Source organism: Quercus robur, chromosome 3 (genome assembly GCF_932294415.1).
Source record: "Quercus robur chromosome 3, dhQueRobu3.1, whole genome shotgun sequence".
In the NCBI taxonomy this organism is placed as follows: domain Eukaryota; kingdom Viridiplantae; phylum Streptophyta; class Magnoliopsida; order Fagales; family Fagaceae; genus Quercus; species Quercus robur.
In genome coordinates this window covers 48277816-48303829 of record NC_065536.1, presented here as the reverse complement: position 1 = coordinate 48303829, position 26014 = coordinate 48277816, and the positions used below count along the sequence as shown (strand labels likewise).

The 26014-nt window shown below is 34.0% G+C and overlaps 1 protein-coding gene across 3 annotated transcripts; it reads right to left on the bottom strand.

The window, feature by feature from the left end:
* Nucleotides 1–4720: 4720 nt before the first annotated feature.
* LOC126718143 (calmodulin-binding transcription activator 4) lies at nucleotides 4721–22611 on the bottom strand. 3 transcript variants are annotated; one of them, XM_050420224.1, is made up of 14 exons: nucleotides 22387–22611; nucleotides 21304–21406; nucleotides 19838–19963; nucleotides 19636–19751; nucleotides 17863–17951; nucleotides 17552–17597; nucleotides 16470–16959; nucleotides 14772–14923; nucleotides 14396–14483; nucleotides 13297–13520; nucleotides 9490–10172; nucleotides 7495–8065; nucleotides 6986–7279; nucleotides 4721–4977 (listed from the first exon to the last, which is right to left on the bottom strand). In XM_050420224.1, exons 2-14 carry the CDS (start codon nucleotides 21305–21307, stop codon nucleotides 4882–4884), a joined length of 2979 nt encoding a protein of 992 aa, XP_050276181.1. In that variant the 5' UTR covers nucleotides 21308–21406; nucleotides 22387–22611; the 3' UTR covers nucleotides 4721–4881. The 3 variants fall into 3 exon arrangements, with proteins under 3 accessions (XP_050276181.1, XP_050276180.1, XP_050276182.1); XM_050420223.1 differs by lacking the exon at nucleotides 21304–21406 and having other exon boundaries at nucleotides 22387–22609; XM_050420225.1 differs by lacking the exons at nucleotides 19838–19963; nucleotides 21304–21406; nucleotides 22387–22611 and having other exon boundaries at nucleotides 17863–17983.
* Nucleotides 22612–26014: the final 3403 nt, after the last annotated feature.

The following is a 26014-nucleotide window of genomic DNA, read 5'->3' as shown; positions in this document are numbered from 1 at the left end:
TAATGGCACGAAGATGAGACCCATCCACAGCCATTTTTCAAAAGATTCATGATAAGAGAGTGACGGTAAGGTCCCCTTTCATTACTATACTCTTTGTCTTTGCTATTTCTTCTTTGCCATTCTAACTTGCACGGCTTCTTGTTTTTAACGAAAGTGTTAATTGTTCCAACTTGTGTAAGTATAGTATTCTGCCTGTACAAATATAAGTATATAATTAATTTAGGGTTTCATCTCCTATAAATTTTGGTGGGTTGGATTAACAAGTACTTGGAGACAATGGTTAAGATTGAATTTTTTATAAGATTTGGCTTATTTTCCGTTCTTTTTTTAAATAAAATTCTCTTTGTCCAGTTAAAAAAGTACTAAAGGTAAAACAAACTTTTCTTGATAATAATCAATCGATTTTTCTGAGTATAATTACACATTGGTTAGTTAAATAAGTATTTGTTTATTTGTTATTGCTATTTTCTAATGTGATGAGGACCAATTGCCAATTAAATTCCACCTAATTAAATTCCACCTTAATAGGAGTGTGAAATGTATCCATTAACAAAAGCCATTAATATTTCAAATTGGGTTCATTGTAATTGAACAATTTGGTACTGTGAAGATGTAGCCACTAAATTCTTTTCTTCTTGGACGTAAATGTCCTTGGGTTCTCTCTCTCTCTCTCTCTCTCAACTTCTTCAACCTTCCAAATTCTCTGGTATCCCTCTATCACCGTAAGAAGTTTCTAGTGTAGCCCCACTGCCACAAAACCATTACCTTCCTCAAAACCACCATATCAAAGCCTCCATTACCATTCAAAAGATCTTCCTCCAATCTTCTCAACAGCGGAAGAATTCGAGTCAATCAAAGCTTCCAAGTAAACACACATGCTATTAAAAGTTTCTGGCAAGGATCAAATGTGCTTCACACACTACCTAAAGATTTAACTGTTGACCATGTGCCTTATACACAGTGCCAACTCCAAGATTTTCTTTTAGGAGGTGAGTAGTGTTTTGAGCTAGGATTTTGTTGTGGGGAGTAAAAAATAAAATGAATATATATATATATATATATATTTTGTATATACAATTGTCATATTATATACAATAATCTAACATAGTATTCTAAGTAGTATACAATACAACTATATTGTAAAATAGTCTAAAAAAATTATTAATAATTTAAAGATCGGTAAGAAAACAGAGATAGAATCCATATAAATAAATTTAAATACATAACTAATCATAATATTTGTCAAATTAATAATAATTTATTATAATCATATGTAATATTAATTAAATAAAAACATATGATAAAGAAGAATAGTAACACATCTAAGAGTAGGTCTGAGAGTAAACGTTAAACTAAGGAAAATAAATAGTAACTTATATAAGATTTTGCTTTTGAAGTATATGGATTTTTAACCACACATGTGGTCATTCTCTTGGAATTGGAGCAAGCATTAAAAGACTTTTTAGACTTGAAAAACTGTAGAACACTTATCAAACTACTTGATTAAATAGAAAGAAAATATAGAAGGGAGAAAGAGAGAATGAGAAAATAATCATAGATGTAAATATAGATCAGTTGGTTGTACAAGTGGGGTAATTTTTTGTTGATGAAGAAGAAAAGTGTAGGAAAAAACAATTTCATTCTACCATCAACAGTAAAGTAAGCCAACAGTAAAGTAAGCCAGAGTCCAGAGAGAGTTTATTTATTTTTTAACAAAAGAGCAATTTTAAGAGTAGTGCTACTGACAAAATATTGATGCAATAAAATCTAGATGGCAAGTTGTTACAGGTATGTAAAAAAGTGATGTCAGTTATAACTTTAGATAAAAAATCAATTACAACTTATCACTTAACTTTTATTGTGAAAATAGAACTAATATGATTATATTTCAAATTTATTTCATTGGGTTTAAACAAAATTTAGAGTTAGTGTTCAAAATTTTATTTAAGGGGTCAAAACAAAAAAAAAATAAAAATAAAAATTATATATATATATATATATATTTTTTTTTTTTTTTGGGCCAAGCCAGGAGGTTCATTTGAACCTACAGCCAACCCTGGTTACACACCTAGCCAAGCCTTGATCCATTCATACCGCAAGACTACCTCTTCGAATGCCACCAAGTGTCAACACAATATTGCACGCCAACTCTAAGGCCACACCAGCAATACACGTCAACCTTTGGAGTAAATTTAGTGCCACAATTTTTTTCATAACTTTACCACAACCTTGCTACGTGGCGACTCGTGAGTGATGAAATCATAGACTCACATGGATCTATTTTATTTACATCAATCACAGGTCATCACGTAACAAAGTTGTGATAAAGTCATGAAAAATTTCGTGACACTAAATTTACGCTTAACCTTTGTGCAATGTCATCTCTACCATGACAGCACCCCATGTGCCACATTAGTTGCCACGTTAGCTTACTTACCATGTAAGTATTTACCTAGGTCAATTTGACTTGTATTTACAATAATTGCTGCCTGAATCAGACTAAGTGCCCGTTTGTTTGTACTTTCATATGGCAAAAAACACTTTTTACTTCAAAGTTCAAAATGCTAGGTGTTTGGTGGGTATTAAAAAACTGTTTTAGCAAGAAAGTTGCTTTTTCAAAAAGTGCAAAACCCTCGAAAAGTTAAAAGACCTTCGGTCAGCTTTTGCAAAAAAGCCATTTCAACTTTTAGAAATTGTTAGTTCAATTACCAAATTGCCCACTTATTTTATTAAAAACCCAACTTTACCCTTTGAAATCCCTTCGAACCATCATGCCAGAACAGATAACATCATATTCAATAAGACAAAAACATTATTAAAATAGTAATATTGATATTATTAAAAATAGATACCATTATTAAATTAAGACAGATAACATACTTGGTTCAAAATTTTTAGAATAACAAATAATTGATGCTAAAAAAACTAACATTATTAAAATAATACCAATAATAGTAATAGTAATAACAAATAATTATGAAAATAATATATTTATTATTATTATTAAGTAGCTTTTTTTTTTTTTTTTTGAGTAAGTATTATAAAGTAGTTGATTTAAAAATGAAATAAACTCCCTTATATATACAAGTGTTTTTTTTGGTAATTTATCACTAAAACCACCACTTTTATAAGTGCAAGCACTCAACTTTTTCAAAAAACATTTTTTAACCGTTTTTACTAAATAGTCAACTTTTTCAAAAAGCCCAATTTCACACCACATTTTTTTAAAACCCCACTTTTTCAAAAAACCCAATTTTAAAAACCTAAATCAAACTCACCCTAAACTATCGACTTAAGTTGACTTTTTCTTATTAGATGCACTCCATTATGTTTTTCACTTACATTTTGATTTTGGAGTCTACTTTTCCATGTGAGACACCCAAATCACACAAATGGACTTTTTTCTCTTTTTTTCTCTTTTTGGTTCAACCTATGCAAAATTTGTCGACTCATTGTACATACATCATCATGACTTTGTCCTTTGCCAATGTTCCTCGAGCTTAGTATAGTAGTCCATTGACCATAACAGCTCCCTATGTTATTGATGCAACCAGTTTTAGGCCCTTGTAGCCATTTTCCGACATTCCTCCACTGCCTGTTCATTTTACATTATGCATAGTCCATTCTTCATCACCATCTTGAAAGCATCTTCAAAATATCTTGAAGGCATCTGTGAGGCATATTCAAAGCATTTTCACAAGTTTACGTTACAAACTTAAGTTGTCATCAAGCTTTCAAATAGGAGATGTTAAAAAATAACAAGCTTAATCAAAGTTAAGGCCCAAGCCCAATCCTATATATATATATTCGATTGGAAGCTCAATCATATTTGATGTGCAAACAAAGTATTTTACTTGTACAATATACATGATAATAACTACAATGAGAATGTTTAAAGTGTTGAGGTTACAATGACAACGAAGATATGGCGAAGATATAGCAATGGTGATGATGGGAAAAGACGGGTTACATAACGGAATAAAGGTTGGTTTGAGGACACGAGTGTTTCAAAAAATGTTTTAAGCTTTTCACTTCTTTTGGATTATTTTTAGTAACTTGGGAAAATGTTTTTTTTTTTTAAATAATAATAAACATGGACCAATTTTGCGCCAAAGACCAAATCAGAAATAACATTTTCAAACTGTTTGCCTTTTCAAAATACAGCATTTTTTTTTCTTCCAAAATTTATCTTCAATAAAAAAAATCTCTCTAATCTTAAAAACATGTTCAATTGAATCGAACATAGTTTTAATCTCTCTCTCTCTCTCTCTCTCTCTCTATCTCTATGTCTCCGTTGAATACGTTAGGAAGATAAGGTACGAGTCTTGGGCGCATGAACCAACTTCTAAGCATAATAAATTCTTCACTCCCATCTTGCAGCACACTAGGGTAAAACTAGGATACTAATAGGTACACAAAGGCTCCGTAATCGTGGGACTATTGGTCAGAGAATAAAGGGATTTATCTAAGGCTCAGACTCTCACCAAATGGCGATCTTTTAAATAATAGAACCCCCCAAAGCCCCAGAATCGTTTCAGCAGCGTAGCCAGATGGGAAAATTGCTTTGTAAGAAGGATCTGGATTCCATGACTTGATTTAATTCTGAGGCTTTTACTGGCCTACCTGGTGCAAAGAGAAGGATATCTGAAAGAGAGGAAGGGCAAGGGAGTCTCTCTCTACTTAAACCCATTCAAACCCCTAAAAAAACCATTTACAACAATTACATGAAGCATTTACATAATCAATATATTAGAGCAAGAGCTTATCTATCACTATACAATTTAGTGAAATCCAACCCATTATGCACAAACTAAATCCAGAAACCATCTAGAGAGATTAAAAAATGGTCAACCTATGATTAGTTAGACTGATTAACAGATGCTATGGGAATTGATACAAATCTTCATCTTCCATTCCAAACACATCACCTAGAGAAGTTGATCCCACACCTTCACTATCCATGCCAACAAGTTCAGCCTGCATGAATGGTTGAATAAATTCAGTAACTTATACATATAGGCGAATAAAATGCCAACATAGAGAGACCAAAGCCATTAGGATAAACTTAAAAAATACTACTACTAAATAATATAGGATATTGGAGCCATGTTATCTTTTTTTAATTCTTATGGTTAATTTAAGGATGTTTGGCCAAAGAAGTCATACACCTGGCTTCCAAATATATAGAATAGGGACCCTCCAAAAGTAATTACCCTTCATGATTGAACTCGAATAACATCTTAAATTGTAAATGTTCCAAAATATGATTTGCATCCAATATAACATATGTGAACCATCATTTAACCTAATGAAATGTATGGTTGGAAATCTACACGCAAACTGTCTCATAAATTTTGGACAGAAAAAGAAATTAGTGTTCTCAAGAGAGAGTGCATTTACTCTGAAAACAAAACAAAACATCAAGAGAACCAGTCTATCCTGACCATATTAAAAAAAAAAAAAAAATCATGACTTGCAACTGACTGAACTTGTAAAGCTCAATTAAGGAGTTACAACTTTTAGCCAGACTTGGTAGTGGGACTCCTGGGGGTAACGAGAAGCTTAAAAAAATGAAGCCCATTTCTTTGAAATCCCACTATAGTAATGCTAACAAGTATATAAAATGAGAGACCCAAAGCACCGAGAAAATGACTAGTAACTATGAAGTTGTAAGGTATCATACCTTGGGAATTACAAGATAATGAAACCTAAAATGCACAAACATCCCAAGGACAGTTTGAATATGTCTGGGACATAGTCCAAGATGCAGTCAATCTTAAAGGTTTTTTGATAGGCACTGCAGTTTAAAGTTGAAAGGTTAAAAAAGGGCTAAAATTGAGGAGCTTGATGCTTGATGGCCTACTAAGAGATGTGGCTTGGTCCAATTTGAAGAGGGAGTCTACAGTGGAGAGGAGGTTGTAGAGACCATGGTTGTGGTCAGAGGAGCGGTCTCAACATGTTCAAGGCACAGGGCAACACAGCAGAGTTCAGAGGAGCTTATATCTAGTGTTAGCGAGGAGGCCATAAATCTTAGAGCTTTGGTGGCATCTCGCCTCTGTGTCTCTGTCTGTCTGTCTGTCTGTCTGTCTCTCTCTTATATTGTGTCATGACTCTCAAGGAAAAGGAGATTTTTCTTTTTGTTTTGGGTCAAAAGTGAGGAAAGTGAGAAGGAATTAAGGAATAGAGTAAATGAGAAAGAGTACGAGCAGACAGACTGGGCCAATTGGCTCCATAAGATACTGGACCTTTGGATGATTTTTATTTATTTATTTATTTTTAAACAAGGGCCTTTTCTATTGAAGCAGACAAAAATAATATGATATAGGGTTCCTTTCTTTTTCTAAGGGAGAAATTACATTTACTAAAGAATGATAAATAAATATATATCAACACATAAAATATATTGCAATTTAAACCTAAGATGATCATAAATTATGCCTAATATATAATATAACTTAATTGCTGTTTCCCTGTCGTGTCACTGTGTTTGTGCTTCTTAGAATGAAAAGGTACTAGTGACTAAGATGTAAGGTAAAACTTTTACTATTTCAAAAAAAGACACGAATTTGTTTGTTTAACAGGTTTGGCATGACATCATAAATAAGCTCTACCAAGGATTGCCAAGCATTTTGCAATGAAAGGTGTTGGGATCAGGGAAGGGACTAAAAAAACACTTGGTTATAGATGACTATGGGTTGATCTTAGGCACAAATTTGGATGCTGTTGCTTCATATCATGCAGTATAATGCTGATTCTTATTCTCATTAATTAGAAGCAAAAATAAAATCAGAACTCTTAAGTTCCTTCCCCCTTCCATATAGTTGTTTCTAATCCTATATGTTGTCAATTGCCAAATTAATGAAATGTTTAATGATGAACTTGAGGTTGAGATTCAATGATTTGAAATCACATATTAACTTGTTGGATCATCATCAACAAACATAGCTATAGTCGAACATCAATTCAAGAACTCTTGCCTACTAACCTTAGCTTGGCGGTATATCTCAAGCACACGATGATATTGTTGACGGGCCTCTGGAGAGTCAACCATTGACAGCACCCGTGAGACAGCCTCTTCAATAGCCACGTCCACTTTTTGTTTGCGAAACACCCTGAGAATGTCTTCATCTCCAGTTTCATCAATGATCTGTGTGTCATTCCGAAAACCTCGCAAACCAACTCCTTTCCGTCTCCATCGTAGTACAACCTTATCTAGAATTCCAACAGCCCAACAGATTTCCTTGTAATGCTTTCTTACCTGATAACCTCTCACATGAGCCTGCCAAGCAAGAAAAGTTAATAATCTTTTATACTAACTAATTTAATATGGATGTGAGTTTGTTATTATAGAAAAAAGAAAGGGGATAAATTTATATACTCCTTGAGTCATCCATTATGAGAGTTGATAAATGTCTGAGTAATATCTACACACATTACTAAAGCACAGAGAAATTCCCAGTGTTCAGTGTGTCATCAGATTGAAAAAGGTGATACCTGTATCTTAACAATTTTCTGGCGAAATGCTAGGAAATCCTTGCGACTTTTCCAACCTCGATACTTCTTCTGAATAGATAATGCAGCAGAATTGTAAACACGTGGGTTACGAAAGGCTAGCCTTGACAGTGCTGAAATGTCATCTGAATTGATACCATATTCATCTATACTAGCAACAGAGGAAGTTTGTCTCTGTAGTCGATTTCTGAATGAATGTGCACGGAAAGCAGATTGTATACGTGCAGCAGCCTGGGCTGCATTCCGGACAGCAGCTAAGGTGTCTTTAAGGGAGATTTGATCCTCACTTGACGCAAGACTTCCTTTTGAAATGCTATTCACAGTTATTTCTGCTTCAACCTCAGCAGAGCCTTTGGAAAGCTCACTTTCTTCCAGTGTGAGGGATGACAGATGGCTAGTTAATGCCACCTCTGAAAGGTAGCCAGCCAGTCCTTTGTGCCCATTTGTAGCTGCAATAGATGCTGGGGTTTTACCTCTTGGATCTTGTGAATTGGGATCTGTCACTGCCCCAGCTGATGCACCAGAAGCAATAAGTGCAGCGACCATTTTTTCCCTGTTACAGAAGAGCAATATGTAAATGGTAAACTAATCAAATAACATGTAGGCATTAAATAATATAGCAGATGCAGCGTATAAAGAATTTTGGCATAGAGATCAACAACCTTAAAAATTTTGTAGATAAGATTAATTGCATATGAAAAATTGACTCAGTGATGAACCTTAATGATAATAATATGCTATGGCTTACTACTAACCAAACCAACCTTAGTGATATACGAATTTGCTTCTTTTTTATTTATTTATATAAGTAAAAGTTTATTGAAGAAAAATATAAAGGTTCTGACCAAGTACATGAGATGTGTAATGATAGTACAACATGAAAACAAAAGAAAGCAAGATGAAAAAAAGTAAACATATAGAGCTAGTGGAAACTCAAGGAATCCAGGAAATGCAAGAACCCCGCGACAGAAAAAAAACAGACTGCAAAATCCAATCAAATAATGACTTGAGTAATAGATACTTCAACTTTGCTGCATTTAGGTCATGTCCCTCAAAGCACCAATCATTCCACTCTCCAAAGACAACACATGAGACATAATGGAACTGCCTGCCATATCCACCCATTGCCTCTTCTTCTGAAACACTCATTCCAGCACGCAAACATCTCCTGCACCTATTTTGGCATCGCCCAAGAAACACCAAACAGAAAAAATATCATAGACCACAGCTCCTGAGCCACAGCACAATAAACAAATTGGTGCTGTTCAATCATGTGCAGCACATCCAAGAACATTTTGAGGGTAACGTTTAACCCATACTATTTTGCATTGTATCTACTTCACTAGTAGTCATCCTGCATCTTTTCTTCCCTTTGGCCATAGGTATGCAATACAAAGAACTGATAGACCAGTGACGCACAGCTGTAATTCCTTTCTCATAGCTACATGAGATATGGAACATTTAGCTAGGTATCAAAAATGATCTAGAAATTCATAGATGTGTTCAACTGTTGTTGCAAACAAGTATTTTTCTGCCCTTTGGGTGGAAGTCTATGAAATGTCTAACATAGTCTTTTGAACAATATTTCATGAACAAGCGAGGAAGTTAAAACATATAATAGTTGATTTCAATATATGTATATTGGATTTCAAACTTCAAACTGGGGAGAAGATTACACATGAAGTTTAGCGGTGTATATTTCTACGCTTTTCTGAAACATGGAGTTTGAAATATAATTTGATATAAAGAATTATTTGAATAACATATTAGTTCAGATTTTAGTGCACCATGTGACTCAATAAGTGATAAAAGAAATCCCCCCCCCCCCCCCCCCCCTTCTCTCTCTCAAATAACCCAAGGTCAAAACCACCTAAAACCTCAATTTATCAGTTCCAAAAACTTTGGGAACACAAATGCTTCTTCATATAAGAGCTATAATCCTTATTTTTCTGCTGCAATATCAGCAGTTTCAATTACCTTCCAAAGCGTGCAGCCCAATGAAGAGCAGTCCACCCATTAATGTCACGAAAGTTTATATTGACACCATAATTGAGAATTGGGTTTAGGGCCCATTCAAAGCCCAACCCTGCAACCATGTGTATTATCCCTTGCTCTTTCTTGGACAAGGAACAGCCTGTCTGGTCAGGTCCTTCCTGGGATATGGATGAAAACCACTGGCACAGCTTGTCTTTTAGAAGCTCTTGAAGAATCCAATCAATCATGCTGGATGAAGTTCCGCTGCCAACTAAGAGAGCCTCTATGACATGATCCCATGAATCCTCATCAGCTTTAGATCTTCTAAGTAGTTGAATTTCAGATTCTACAGTGTCTCCTTTCTGCATCAATGATTCAGAAAGAAGCATCTGCACGAATCTAACAAGTAACAGCAACTCTTCACGACTTTTGGCAGCTTCTGTATTAGGCAAATTACAGTGAGCACAAGCACTAGTCTTAATCCGATACTCAAACTCCCTGACTTCACTGCAGGATTCCCGATTGCCAGAAGTGATGCAGAGAGTCACCTTTCCAGGAAGGTGAGGAGGAGCTTCGCAGCAGATGACACCTTCCTGAATGATCTGAACAGGAGCTTCAAGATCACCAAACATACAAGTCCAGGCAGATTCCAATGGATCACAGAGGAAAGATCCAATGATGAAGACCTGCAATTAGAATTATTTGAACTTAAACTCCATGTTGGAAAGTATAATTTACTTTCCATGTCATTGAAGACCAAATCAAGACATTGATTTTGAGAGAAAATTATGGGAATAATTGTTAGATAAAATCGTGGGATTGAGGCAACAAATATGCAGTTCAAATTCAAATTATCATAGACTTGTGTATGTAAATCCCATTACAAATATGGATCCCATTGTAATGTATATTCAAGAAAGATGTATGTAAATCTGTAGCCCTTTGGGCTCTTGTCCCATGGATGTAGGCCACAAGGCCGAACCACATAACTCTCATGTGTTCTCTCTCTTGCGTCCATCTTCAATCCAATATTCTCTATTTCATTTTGATTTTGACATGGTATCAAGCGGGAGATCCTGAGGTTGATTTTTGTCCCCAATCTACCTCCCATTTAAAATGTTAAAAATCCCATGTGTTGGGACTAAAGGGAGAGTTTGGGACAATCAGTAATTTCACACTCCACAAAATAACAGCTGCACCAACAAATTAATTTATGGCAGAATTCAGCATATCCATCCAGGGAATGCATGTTGAATTATTAGATCAGGACCAACCCTTATATAGCATGAAGGTGAAATTTGAAGAGTCATTTTAATCTTTTTCATCCAATTCTAAAAAAGATAAATCCTCAATTATCTGTCAATAAATGACGAACCCCATTAAAGAAATAATAGGGCAGGGCTAATGACCCAGTGGATCAAAATCCATTTAACATGGCATGACCAGTAGATCTTCAGTTTCAGAGAGAGATTCTACCATTTTGAAAAAGTTAAAGAGGACATTCATTCAGGAATTCACTGAAGTGGACCTAACCTAAGTCCATGAACCTTATGCTATCTAGTTCAAGAGAAAACCAACTATATTATGGAAAATAAAAATGTCACAAAATTTGTTCTGATACTGAAGTTGATGAAGCAGCAAATTCTCAATGAATTTGTGGAAAAAAAAAAAAAAAAAAAAAAAAAAAAAAAAAAAAAATTTAAATGTAAACCTAGAAATCAGAATCTAGGGTTGCTTGGAATCAAAACCAAGTGCAAAAAACAAAGTAAAACCTAAGAGTCAACACCTAGTTGCTTCGAGTCAACACCAAGTCACTGGCAAAAATTTCAATATTAAGTTTGATAATCAAGTCAATGTAACAATACTAAACATTTGGGCATCTAAATAGGTTTCCCAGGTTACATTACAAAAGGAAAGGAAATAACTTCTAAACCAAGTTAGAAAAGGAAATGACTTTTTAACCAAGGAAAGGAAGAAACTTGTAATCAATTTTATTAAATTCAAGCAAATAAAACCAAAGATATGGCAGGGCAGGGAGAACCTGCATGGTTAGGAGCAAGACAGATCATGGATGGGGCAGGTAGAGGTATTTTAATATCCCGAATGATTTGGCTCCGACATTAATGAAAAAAAGATAAAATAGAAAGGGGAAGGGTGGCTCTGAATTGAAAGTACAAAGAGAGAATGAGAGACAAGTGTTTTGGGATGGTAATAATATATGTATAAAAAAAACAAATTATAATTTGGATATGTATGTAGAAGATTATATTATATACATAAATAATTTATTTTACATTAAATAATACATGTACACAGGGCAGAGCAAGACGGAGTGGGGCAAGCAAGGCCCATCCTCATCCCATCACCTCTTCTGGGCAGGGAAAGCCTAAGTGGGGCAACACAGGCCAAGCAGGGCATTTTTGCATCCCTAGGACTCAAGAAATTCCAAGACTCTTATTAACAACCTCAATTTGCCCAACCTGAAGATGAAATGCTGCGAAAAACTTCTAATTTATGCCTACCATATGCCACAGGGTTTCCCAAAAGCAACTCATGAACCAAAATTCCTTTTCATGCGCTATGGTTTTAGGAAGACCAAACAACTTGATAATTTCATCAGAGTAAAGCTTTACAACAGTGGATGCATCAAGGTTTTGGAGCATGAGATGAAATTGGCTATCTTAAAGAAACGGTCTACAATTACTAGAATTGAATCATGCTTCCTAAAGGTATATGACAGTCCTAACATAAAGTCCATGCTCAAATATTGCCAAGGGCAGTCTGGCATAAATAGCGGTATAAAGACCAATGTTTTGCTTGCGATGTTTGGTAAATTAACATGTGTGACATTGACCAATTATTTTAGTCTTGGCTCTCAGTTAATTGTGTGGATTTGAGTTTGCTCTAATACCAAAATTAGATGCAGGACAAAACCAAAACTGATGCAACCCTGAAATTAAAGAACATAAAAATATAAATATAAATAACCCAAGAATTAACACCTAGACTTACGTGGAATCGGTACCAAGCAAGAAAGCAAAACCTAGGAATCCAGTACTAGAGTTGCCCAGAATTAGCATGATGCTATGAAGGAAAACTATAAATAATTTTATTCCTAAAGAAAGCTATAAAAGAATGTTAAACATTGTATTCTTACATAGAGTTCCAAACTTATTTAGTATGAAAAGAAAATAACTCTACCAACCTTAAGAAATGGAATAAAATTCCTATACCAAGTAGGAAAAGAAATAACTAAATTACGTAACTAAAATTAATCTTAGACATTAAGTGATTAGCCCTTAGGCCCAACTAATAGTAGGCCCCATCCATAAGCCCTAATGGGATGTCTTCTGGCATCGGTGTCCATAAGTAAGATTAATTGGAGGCCTATATCTAATGTCCACACCACTAGTAGTTTTCCATATATGAATTCTGAAATTCATCCAGTCATGAAGAGGTAGATCATTCAAAGCTGGGTTGATAAGCAGTGGAATTTTATAAAGATACTCTGGTTTTTCTTCTATAATAAAACCATGTCTAGTAAAAGAATCAAACCAATCGTGCTGTACCTAACCATTTAGTTAAAGTTGATAAACCTATCTTTCATGAAACAGGAATATGATGTTGTCAGATAAGGATTTAGTTAATCACTCAACACATGCAGCCTGATTTTTAGATGCTCTAGAGCAATAGGAGATCCAGTAAACAAACCAAGTATTCAGTCAATGAAACAATGTTGCCATCTCAGCGAAGGAAGCATAATACATCTTAGGAAATAGCACCCAAGACATGGACTTACATGATACATACCTTTGTGGCCTCGTTGGCATAACCCCATTCTGGGGATATTTCCTGAATGGTAAATTTCTGTTTCTGTGCGAGAGTCAAACTTGAGTCTGCTTCAAGAGGAATTCCTGTTTGGCCTTGGTCAAAAAACGTCATGTAGTAGTTGGAATTGGTTTCATGAGATTCTATCTCTGAAGAATACGCAGGAAATTTGAACCTGTCAGCTTCCTCAGCCAGAGACATAGAAGCTGGTAATACAAGATGGTTGTCAATACTTCATAAAATTTCACTAAGGCTAAAACAGCATCAAAAAAAGAAAAAAAAAAAAATATATATATATATATATATATATATAGTTGTCTAAGATTCCATCAAGTGGCACATTTTTTGAAAAGGAAAGGGAATTCTATTTATTTAGCTTTCTACTTCATCAAAATTAGATTTTAATTGCACTCTAATTTTGTGCCATGTCCCTCCAATTAAAATTACTTCTAACCCATTACTATTCAAGCCCAGTTAAAACCACTTCTATCTAATTGTACTTGAGGCTTATTTAAAACTACTTTCAACTCATTTTAAACTAATCCAATTTTTCATTACAAAAATTATTATTAATTCAAGAAAGTTTAAGTTCTAAAAAATTTGCTGTTCCTTCTCAATATATTTTCATAAAAACTCAGTTATGAAAATTATTTGTAAAAATGTAAGTACTAAATAAATTTATTACATTACAAGAACAAAAATTACATTAAGAAGTAAAAACTAAGTATACAAATAGCTTAGTAAACTACAGTTTTTTCCTTGAAGTAAAATGAAACAATTAATAATGAACAATTTGCATACTCTACCAAATATTATCTTTTTTATTTATTTATTGGTAAGTTACACATGCATCCAATGAGTCTTGAACCCATGACCTCACCCTCCACTTAGCATACTCTACCAAACATTATCCTTACAAAGTTTTTTCAAGAATTGAAAAAAAGTCCTAAAATGAATACCAACAAAGTTAAACTAAGATAGAAACGTTTTATATGTATCTAATGGTGTTTGTTTTAAAATGAGTATGTGCATAAATAGGGAGTTACAAGCTAGTTACTATCAGAAGCAGAGGAAATCATACTGTTTTCAAAATTATCTACATCGAAATTTATCCAATGACCATGTTCCTGCTCTTCCTTAGGTGCCTTCCCTGAAGAAGGAGGTTTTCCCTGTTGGACAGATGAAACTGAATTAAAAATAACACCTTTTTTTTTTTTTTTTGGGTATTCAAAAGGATTATTTAACAAATACTATATAGAGACTCACACACACACAAAAAAACCCATACAGTGGACAGACAGAATTAAGGCGTATTGTAAAGAATAAGTAGAAAAAGTTTTGAGTCCCTTAATAAAAAATTACAGATACTACCAGGAATAAATCAGAGTCTGGATCAAACATGAGAGAGATCATAGATGTGAAATAAAAGACGCCATGAGATTCTTTGTGATACTCACATTTCCATCCAATATGTACAAGTTTTCACTCTGGGACTCAACACCTGATGAAGTGTTATATGACTCAAACATCTCTGTCCAAGATAAAGATCCTTTACTTCCATCAGTAAAATCATGCCCAAACGATTGATTGTGATTTTTACCACTGTCACCTACAAAAATGACTCCATCAGCTCTTTCTTGTTTTCTTTTCCCATGTAATTATTTTTACAATAACAAAGAAAAGAAGTAATAGGGAAAGCAAACGAAGCAGAAGCTTAAGACTTGAAAATTTGAGAACATTATGACATTTAACATTTTACAAACTGGAAACTATTGGATGCACAGAAAATCTCAGGCAAAAGAAGTGAGAAAGAAAGCAGGTAGGCAAATCAATGTTTTGAGTGATCAAACTGAAGAAAATCTAAAGGACTGACCTAGCAACTCTTGAAAGTTGATGTATCAGAGTTTACTTTCTTTTAAACAGGACAGAGGCATACAATTTTGACTGCTTTTTCCTCCATGTTTCTACAGTAATTTAAGGAAATGAATAGCCTTATCGTCTAAAGGATTTAGGTTCTCTATTCTTAAATTTAAAAACAAATTTAAAGGTGAACACCTTAGGTCAAACCTTTGGGCAATAGCAAGTGCCTTTCACACAAGCAATGCGTCGTGGGTTCTGGAAATCAAACACTCCAAAGTTGGGGGCAAGGCTAGCTACCAACCACCTTTCCCAAACCCCATAAAAGGGGGAGCATTGTACCATGAATACAGCCTTTTAAAGGTGAACATATCTTACAACATTTCAAAACATAAACATCAATTTATACATATATGCATATAAACATATAATATAATATTACTTAAATTAAGCCTCATATTCATAAGCTTGTTCATGAGCACATTATTTTCTTTGAGCTCAGCATGTTTAGTCAAGTCTAACGTTTGGCTTGAGCATGGCTCATTTATTAAATAAATGAACATAACAAGCTTTTCCCAAGTAGAGCCTGAGCTGAATAGCCCCGTTCATTTAAAGCCTACCCCCAAAGTACTCTTTGATAGCGCATTGCAATTACATGTTCTTTTATATAAAACATAATTCTACAGGCAGTACTTGTCATATTTCTAAAGCTTGTGCTGACACCCCTAGCTAGGTACCTAGGAAGGTAGGCATTTTTCTCACAGATGTTTTTTAACCTTCAACCTTCTTTCATGTGGTAACTTCACTCACAGTAAGCACGTCATATGTTTCAAAAACTGATATAGAAAAAAAAAACCCCCCTTTTAATGCTTGAGTATGAATTTGGGGTTTCTTTGCACAAACAATGGCACATCCTATCTGTATTTTCTTTTTTGGCTTTGATACATTACACCAGATGCAGATGACATGATGTGGATTTGTGATGGATCTAAAAAAGAGTCAAAGTAGTTATGATAATTATCATATCAAAAATTAACACTACCGCTCATTCATGACCTAGGACTTGTACAAGATGACGAAACTATAAAACACAACATAAGAAGATAGAAAATCATATTAGATTCCACAACAAATATCATCAATAATGAGCAAGATGTCAAAAAATATAGAACTAATTTAACTGAAACCAAACACAGCCAAGAAGAATGTAGTTTCAACAATATACCAGATCTGTTAAAGACACACACAAGTTCATTATAACAATTCTATGCACTGGATGACCGGGGGAAAAAAAGAACCTGCAGCAGAAAGAAACTCAAGGTTGTTTGAGTCCTGAATGACAACATGTCCCCCATAAAACTGATCAATATGTTCTGGTCCATGCAGTAAAGCTGCAGATTGATCCTGCTTTGCATTCTCCCTTTCGTATTGCAGGATATCTGAATCATTAGAATTTTCATCTTGACTATAGAATGTACTAATATATTTGACGCTGTCTTCATTTAAACTTAATTGCTCCTCAAGCCTTCGTAAAGCTTGAGTAACCTCAAGCTCAGGAGAACTCTCTCTCTGTTCTCTTCTATCTACCCTGTCCAGGTGATCCATCCCATTATCCTTGATGGCTATCTCAGAACTCACTTCTGGACTAGATAAACTCTGGTAAGGATCAAAGAAATCACTAATTATGGAGTTAGAGCCTGGATTTTTAGTATAAGAGCTAGGACTCTGACTGAAGGTAGAAGAGGATCCTGGAGATAAGAGTGTAACAGATGCAGAAGTGGCCTTTCCCTGAAACCAATAACACAACCATTTTTATTTTTATTTTAAGATGAATCTCACTATTGAAAACAATGAAAAAATTAAATAGCACACAAGCAGAGAAGTAGCAGATTATGTTTTACAGAAACAACTACATCTAGGATCCATGCAATCTTCAAATTACATGGGCAAGTGAAAAGTTCCCACGAGTGTTTGGTTGGGGGGGGGGGGGGGGGGGGGTGGTGGTGGTGGAGGGGACATATTTGGGACACTTGGATCATAACTAGTAAATAGTCATGGTTGACCCTTGATACAGAAGCACCTGACAAATGAGAAACTTTAAAGCATTATTAACTCATACTAGTTCTATGATATTGATGGTCTAGTAGAAATGATCAACAAAACATTCAAAGGTAATTAGGCCCACCAGGATAGGATAAAGCGACCTGTGGCTGAAAAGAATTGAAAAACTATGCAGACAAAATTAAGAACATATAACTGGGAAATGTGATTGGTCTAAGCCATTATAAATAGGTCAGGAGAGGCCAACAAAGAGGTTATAAGAATCAAGTAAAAGTACAGTGAGATCAGCCTAGCTTATAATCAGGATCTACAAACTCACCTCATTAGTCTCTCTGTAATGTACAAGAACGATGTGCTCATATGCCCTGCCAACCAAAATAACATGCATGTAAATATGATACTCAATACATTCAGAAATATATATCCATTGACATAGCAACTGCAAAATGACACTATAAATATAATATGAACAAGCACACACGCTGAAACTCCAAGGCCCATCTAAACTCTGCCTAACATAAATCTGTCTAAACAATTTTTCACTGGTAAAACCATAACTCATAGGTCATAGCATGAAACTTAAAGGTATAAGATTATATATAGTCTGCTAATAAATAAAATTCCACTCACGGATCCAGCATCCAATAACTACGTCTCTGAAAACTTGGGTTTTGCTCTCCATGTGCATAATAGCAATTTAACGCTTCAACATTTCCGACCTAGCCATGCAGATAAACTGTCATACTCAAAACTGAAGAAAAAATCAATATATAGAAATCCATTAATGCCAGAACAAATGTTAAACACAAAAATTACGTATGATAATGATAACAGAGGAACATAACACAACCACACACAACTTAGTCCAGCTACACGTTTGAACAACTTTTACTTATTCCACGTTAGACTCACCCTTGAAAATCGGCTTGCAAGGGGAGGGTGCCCAAAAACTTATAAACACATGGTTAAGCTTACACTTATCCATGTGGGAAGTTAGGATCATAACATTCTAGCTAAACCATTTTAGGTGCAAACTAATATTTGAAATTTATAAGCAAAACATCTACACTGTATTTGGATGAAGAAATTGAGTTTTGAAGATAAAATCTCAAATGACGTGATTTACAATTCCATTTTTTATAACCCCAGTAATTATATATCTTATTTGTTTGAGAAGGGGAGGGATTTATGGACTTTTCATCCAACCCAACCAAGAAATTCCTTAGCACCTCACTCAGAGATGATCTCCTAGATGACGCTAACGAAGGCCAAGACTCCCAAACCTCCACCAACAAAGCTTTATTGTTGGTAGTAAACCCCATGCTTGGTTCTGAAGTGACGTTATCTAGCAACATAATTGGGGCCAATGAAGACGACGTCAACATCATTAGATTGAAGTTGCTGATGGCAATGTCACCAACAGAGAAGTTGGGTAATTGAGATCTAAATATGAAGTAGAATATGGTGGCAGAGATGGCAATGAAGGAGGAGCTAGATCAGAGAGGTTGGGAGCTGGGTGAAAATGCTAAAATGTGGTGAGGAGCTAAGCAAAATGGCATCAAGTTGAGAATTTCAAGATGCCAGTAGGGAGACTTGTGAAGAGTTTAATCTAGGCTTAACAGAGCGGCTGGTTCCAAATATGGACTCAGTCTCAATGAACTGGGTTCTACACTGAGTCGTTTAAGTTCACTGGTGTTGTTCACAACAACACTCATTTGCCTAACTGCTCTTAAAGGTTTTTTCATTGAATGAAGAAAGAGAGAATATATAAAGAATTTTAGAAATTCCACCTCTAGAGGTGGAATTTGAATACAGAATTTCAAGTCCCCCAAATTCTGGAAAAAATTTCCTCCACAATATTTGAATTTCTTCTTATGACGCACCCAAACAAGAATTTTATTTGAAAGAATTTTAAATTTTTTTCATGTGCCCAAATGCTGCCTACAAATGCTTCACCCAAACACAACACTAGTGTCCCAGTCTTTTCCATGATTTGTCTATAATTGTTTGGGGACCACTCTTTCATGCAAATGAAGTATTATTAAATACAACTACTACCAAGACTTAGTTCCAAAATCCTGGGGTCAACTATGAATCCTCAACAAACTAATCATGGTCAGCCACATGTATTCTTGAATAAATATGGAATTATGATAAACTGGAACATAAAAACCATGTTAAGAAATAAAAATATTGATCTCCAAAAATAAACACACTGAGAAATTTGAAGATGCATTGGAATTAGCAAGTGATATGCCAAAAATCGAAAAGTAAACCAAAAGAATTTCAGATTGATTTCTTCCCCAGAAAATTAGCAAGAAAAAGATATGATGCATCGGAGTAATAAAGGGAAGAGTTCCTCCTAGTAAAGGATGGCCGGTAACCATAAATGCATAGGCATACCTTAAGTCGTTCATGTGCTTCTCCAACAGTTCTTCCATCCTTCTTTTTACGCCAATTATGACCATCCCTACGAAAGAACCGAAGCACCCTCTTGTTAAATAGAAACAAAGATCCACCTGTTAAAGAATCAGTAGTCAGTAATATGTACAGCCAGTAAGATGTCAGAATCCTGACAAAATGTCTAGATAGGCATAAACATTACTAGTTGGCTGTTGAGGGGGCTCCTCAGTGAGCTGGTATTTGTCATGATTCTGTAAAATGAAGAGTACTTCTGCAGGCTTCAGCCAACGGGTTAGAGCTTCTCGAAATAGATCATTGATATCATATCCTGTGTTTATTCGAAGAACAGCAGTCAGATGCGTATAAGTGGAACTTTTGTGGCTGTGGTTCGAATAGATTTTCAATATTAATATATGTAAAGGAAATATATTAATATTGATCATCTATTTGAAAAGCTACAGAAAAGCAGAAACAGTGTCTAATGCATCCCTAGTTTTATTAATAAAATACCTAAAACAAATATATAGTATTGTTAGTTACACAAAACATGTGGGCCTTGAACCTCCAACCTCAACCTCTCCACCTTACTCTTTGATGGGTAGGAGGTGTTAAGATTTTAAATTGACAAGTTCCATGACAATGTAATATTTGTTGCGTCTGCAACAAACATTGAGGTCTTCAAGAAAAATCTGTGAAGCGGCAGCTCAAGAAGACATTTTGTCAAGATTTCAATTATCATTAGATCAATGATAGAAAATCGCAGACTTTGTTCAGTCACCTGTTTTAAAGAAGTCGATGCATTTGTTTTTAACCCTACTTGCATTGCCTATATAAGGCCCTTCATAACACGATTTCAGTGACAGTGGTAAAAAGAGGCAAAAACCCTGTTCTACATAGAGAAGAAAATATAACTTCCATCCCAGTCTACCCATGAGTTCACAAAGCTAAATTCTTTTGAGTTGGTGTGATCGAAGCTTGAAACCACAACTTAGTGACATTCACTGTGGCATCAAATCTTAGAGGAGGTGCTTGGAGTTGGTCAGAGGTTTTGGTCATTTACACAGGTGTGTCGTTCATGAAGAGATCCATGTATGATAAATTCAGATGTTTTGAAGCTGCTGTCAATCTCAATAGTGAGTTCATCTACTAGGATTCTAGAGTCTAGGTTACAAATGTTTGTCCAAGATTGTAAATTCCTTCTCATATAGTGGATTGCCTTGCTTGATAGTGGATTTTCCTTTGGAGAAGTTCTCCATTAGTTTTCCACTTTGTTACCATATCACTGTGTCATCTATTTATTGTTTTTAATGCTTTTACTACTTGATTTACAGATTTGGTGACTTGCTGGTTTCATTGATTACATCCATATAATTGTGATCACATAATTAGTTTAATTGGACATAAATTGATAAATTTTCCTCATGATCAATTTGGGGTCTAAAACGTTACTCTCAAGGTGTCATTTGAGCTAGAGCTCATTTGATAATATGAGCTAATACATAATGATCTGTATTGTCACATTTTTTTAATAAACTTAAACATATAAGCATATGAATTTCAGCAAGGAACTCATAACAAAAATCATTACTTCTTTTAATAATATGTTTAATAAGTGTCAAATCTCCAATTTTAATTTATAGGAAAAATAAAAAGATGTAATAGACATACTCATTTTGTAGTTTGAAGTATTTCCATTGATAGCCTTGGATTGTGTTTATTCCAATCACACATCTTGTGCTATCCAATTGTTGTAATAAACTATTTTCATCCGCTTATTGCAAAAATCATTAATGAAAATTAGTCACATTAAAATAATTGGATAGCAAAGGAAGTGTGATTACAGAGAGTGTAATATGGTTAACTGTATGAAGTTGGTGAATCTCATGTCACTAAATTATTTCTGTAAATAAAGTTAACAGAAAATGGAGGGAAGTAATTAATTAGACCAATTGTATACCAGTCAGAGTGTGATTGGAAAATTAGAAACATAAAACCAGGGGATGTCAGTAAAACTACACTAAACCACAAGGAGCATAGGTGCATCTGACTCAACATTTCAATATGAATTTTCTAGTATTATGCACAATTGCAAACTACATGATTAACCCAAATTTTCAATATGGAATTTACACTTGTAAAAACAGACTGAGAGAGTACAAATTGGCATACCAAATGTCCTCTCCTCCCCACATAAAAAAAATGGGTGGATGGTGTGACCAAGGTGAGGTCTCAGTTAATTTTAAATGGATACATGGTTTGAATTGTATATACCTATTAAAAAAAAAAAATTGTAACCTTGATCCATAGTCAAATTTTCAATGTTAAGCTTCATTAGTTTTGACGTAAGAGATTTTCCCAGCAATTTCCAGTGTTTGGTATGGCGGAAAACGTGAGTCAATGGAAATTTTTTTCTGGTCAACAAAGTAAAAAGCCCAGTAGAGTGGAAAACTTTTATTTTATTTTATTTTAAGAGTATAAAATGTTTTCCAAGAAAAACCCTCCTTCAATGGTAACTTCTCTCTTCTCACTCATATTGTCATATCCCCCAAATTTTCGAGATCCAAACCGAACCTAATCAACCATTAACATCTAAAAATATATATATAAAAAAAACACTACTAGTTTTTACAAAATTTTCTTTTCTTGTTTAACATTCAGAATCAAAGGCGTCACATAAAGGAGGAAGAAAGATTCACACAAAAAAAAATCAGAGAGTGAGTGACATAGAAGAAGAAATCACATGAAGCATACCTGATTGCATCATGGTGAAATTTTACAGAGACGAATTGCAGAGAGAGCGTCTCATCCACAGTTCAATTCACTACAGAACTCCAAGAGAAGCTGCGAGATTTGTCATTTTGTCCCCAACTCAACGGACACTGAGAAAGAGAGACTGTGAGAGAGTGCGTGAAAGAGAGATATATAGATTTGATTACGGTACTGTACACTTTGAGTTTGAGACTCTGTAAAAGACAAAAATGACCGACGACGAAACTGCGGTGCAGGTGCAAAAAGAAAAGGTGCGCAAATTCTCTGCTACTTCGATAAAAATAACATTTTATATTTATGTGACGTGGTTAGGTAGTATTGGTCACAAATTTTTGGAAAGAGAAACTTTTAATACTTTGTCGCAGCGGAATATTTCTCTTTTACAATTTCCAAAAGGGAACTACTTTTGTAATCTTATCGTATTATATGAAATTACTAGAGTAACCCTGTCACGGTGTAATTACTAATCAGAGCTATATTGCTGACTTCTTGGTACGGACTACGGAGTCTCTGAGACTTTTGGATTATTGACACATCATCATGTGCAAAATTCTATCCAACGTTCATTAGTGTCCGGTGCGGAGACGAAAGCAGGATAAGCTCAAGGGTATATTTGGTAGTTCACTATAATGAATTTAGAAAGACTTTTGACTCCGTACGGCATTATGGGTATTTCACTTAGCCGTAGAATCGCCACCTCAGTCCTAGTTTGCGTGGACAGGGTTATTGTGGTGAGCTGAATATTTTAACGACTACATACAAAACGTGGAACATGTTTTGCGGAAATATCAGTATATTTGTTTTTTTTTTTTTTTTTTTTTAATTCGGACTCATATTAATCATTTATTTTTAAAAATAACTTATAAAAAATTAAAAAAATTATTAAAAAAGTTACAACAGTAATTTTTCATTTTTATATAAAAAAATTTTAAAATAGTTTATTAATATGTGTCTTAATTAGTAATACTCCTGTTTTCTTCTCTTCACAATACCGAGACATTTGGCAGTTTACTATTAAAATATAATATATATCTAATTTAAATTTCAAAAAAAAAAAAATCTATAGACAGAATTATATTACAATTTACTTGAGTGTAAATTAGTGATTGAAAAACTTTAAGTGGTTGATCTATGTGTAAATCATGTTGGATTAATTCAATAAAAGTGTCGAGACCTGGGTTGAAAAGTCAAGTCAAGTCATGCCTTCCGGTTCAAAGAATAGTCAAGTCAGCTAGTCTTTTGTTACAAGAGTTTCGGCGAAAAAAAAAAAAAAAGCCTCCCACAGTACCTCGACAACGCTCAAGCTAGAATGGTTAAGTGGAAAGCCCTGGCTGCTGATTAATTGTTTTAAAACAAATTTTAATGGTGCTGTTTTCGCAGAAACTAATGAAGCTGGGATTGGGGTGGTGGTTTGGAATTGCAGGGATGAGGTCATGGCAGCGCTATCAAAAAACATTTCTTTGCCTGCATCTGTTGTCTTGCTGGAAATGTTGGTTGCTCAAAGGGCTGTGACTTTCATTCGTGAACTTGGGTTGAATAACTCTATATTTTATGGTGGCGAAAATGGGTAATTACCCATCAAGATGAAACTATTCAGTTAGTTGGCCCGGTTTTGAAAGAAATTGGGAAACTAGCAACTCGAGCCTCAGAGGCTCGATTTTGGGCCCCTAAATTGAGCCTCTGAGGCTCGGTTTAGGTTGTTTGATGTGGCAAAAATCCACGTGGCGTTTACATGAAACTCGAGTCTCAGAAACTCAAGTTCCACATAGATGCCACGTGTTAAAATCGAGTCTCTGAGACTCGGTTTCACTTTAAGTAAACCGAGTCTCAGAGACTCGAGTTTTAAGCAAAAAAACGCGCGCATGTTTAACTTTGAAACCGAGTCTTAGAGACTCGAGTTTTAAGGCAAACTGAACTCGAGTCTTAGAGACTCGAGTTTCAAAGCACTCTCGTCTGCTTGTCTGGTCATATCAAGCTGTCTTTGCTGTGCTCTGTGCTAGTCTATTAGCTGAATACATTGTGCTCTGTGCTAGTCTATTAAGCTTGTGCTGGACATGTGAATATAATTTGTCTGTTGCTTGTTAGCCTATTAGTCTATTTTGGTGCTTGTGCTAGTCAACAACAGTCTTTGTTGCAGGTACACTATTAATTGAGTACGTTGCTGAAGGACATGTGAATATAATTTGTCTGTTTTGAGACATATTCAAAAAATATGTTAAACTAGCACAAGCACCAAAAACTTCTCTCAGACTATGTTGAACCACAACTCTCAGACTAAACACAACTCTCACACCTTCAACAACTTGAATCACAAAGCCTCAACAACTCTCACACCTTCAGCAACTTCAATCACAGAACCTCTCTTAAGAACTCTCACAGAGACTGAAACTCTCATACATATTTAGCAGCAAAGCATTGCTCCTCTCACTCTCATACAATCTCAGCAGTACATTTGCACATCATTATGTCAAGTAAGGGTCTCCTCACTCTCTAATTAGTTGTTTAGTGTATATAGCTGCTTTAACCATTATTGCTTGCATTGTTTTAGTGTATATGCCATTTCGTAATAAAATATTTGTTTGTATTAGGCAAATATATTTGTTTCCTAATAAGATATTTGTTTGTATTAAAATATGTATATTTGTTTCCTTATAAAAAATACGTATATATATTTATATTTATATTTATATTTATACAACTATATAATTAAATATTTATATATACATATTTTTATTTATATATTTATAAAACTATATAATTAAATAATTAAATATTTATATAAATATATTTATATTTATACAACTATATATATAAATACTTATATAAATATATAAATATTTAATTATATAGTTGTATAAATAGGCTAAATATAAATATATTTATATAAATGTATTTATATAAATATTTAATTATATAGTTGTAGCTTTTGTTTAGCTGGGAATGTTTTGTGGTTTAAGGTTCTAGTTCTTTGAGATTAATAAGCTTTTTGAGGCTCTCTTAGTTGGATAGTACATGGTATTTGCTTTTTGTTATTTGAGCATAGGTATAAAGGTGTTTATGTATTTGTGGCTGCATACGTTTGGCTTAAAAAAAAAATACGTATATATATTTATATTTATATTTATATGTATATTTATACAACTATATAATTAAATATTTATATATACATATTTTTATTTATATATTTATAAAACTATATAATTAAATAATTAAATATTTATATAAATATATTTATATTTATACAACTATATATATAAATACTTATATAAATATATTTATATAAATATATAAATATTTAATTATATAGTTGTATAAATAGGCTAAATATAAATATATTTATATAAATATTTAATTATATAGTTGTATAAATAGGCTAAATATATAAATATATTTATATTTATATATTAAATTAGATGATATGTCTAATTTGATTGATCATGATTATATTCACATTAGTGTTTTTTTTTTCTTTTTTTGTCTGATGAACCCTGCTCTATGTTATTTCATCAATAGTAGTGTAATTGGGTATGGCATTAATTTAAAATTACTTGAATGATGTTGTTACATAATAGCACATCAAATACACATTCTACAATTAAAAAATGCTCAA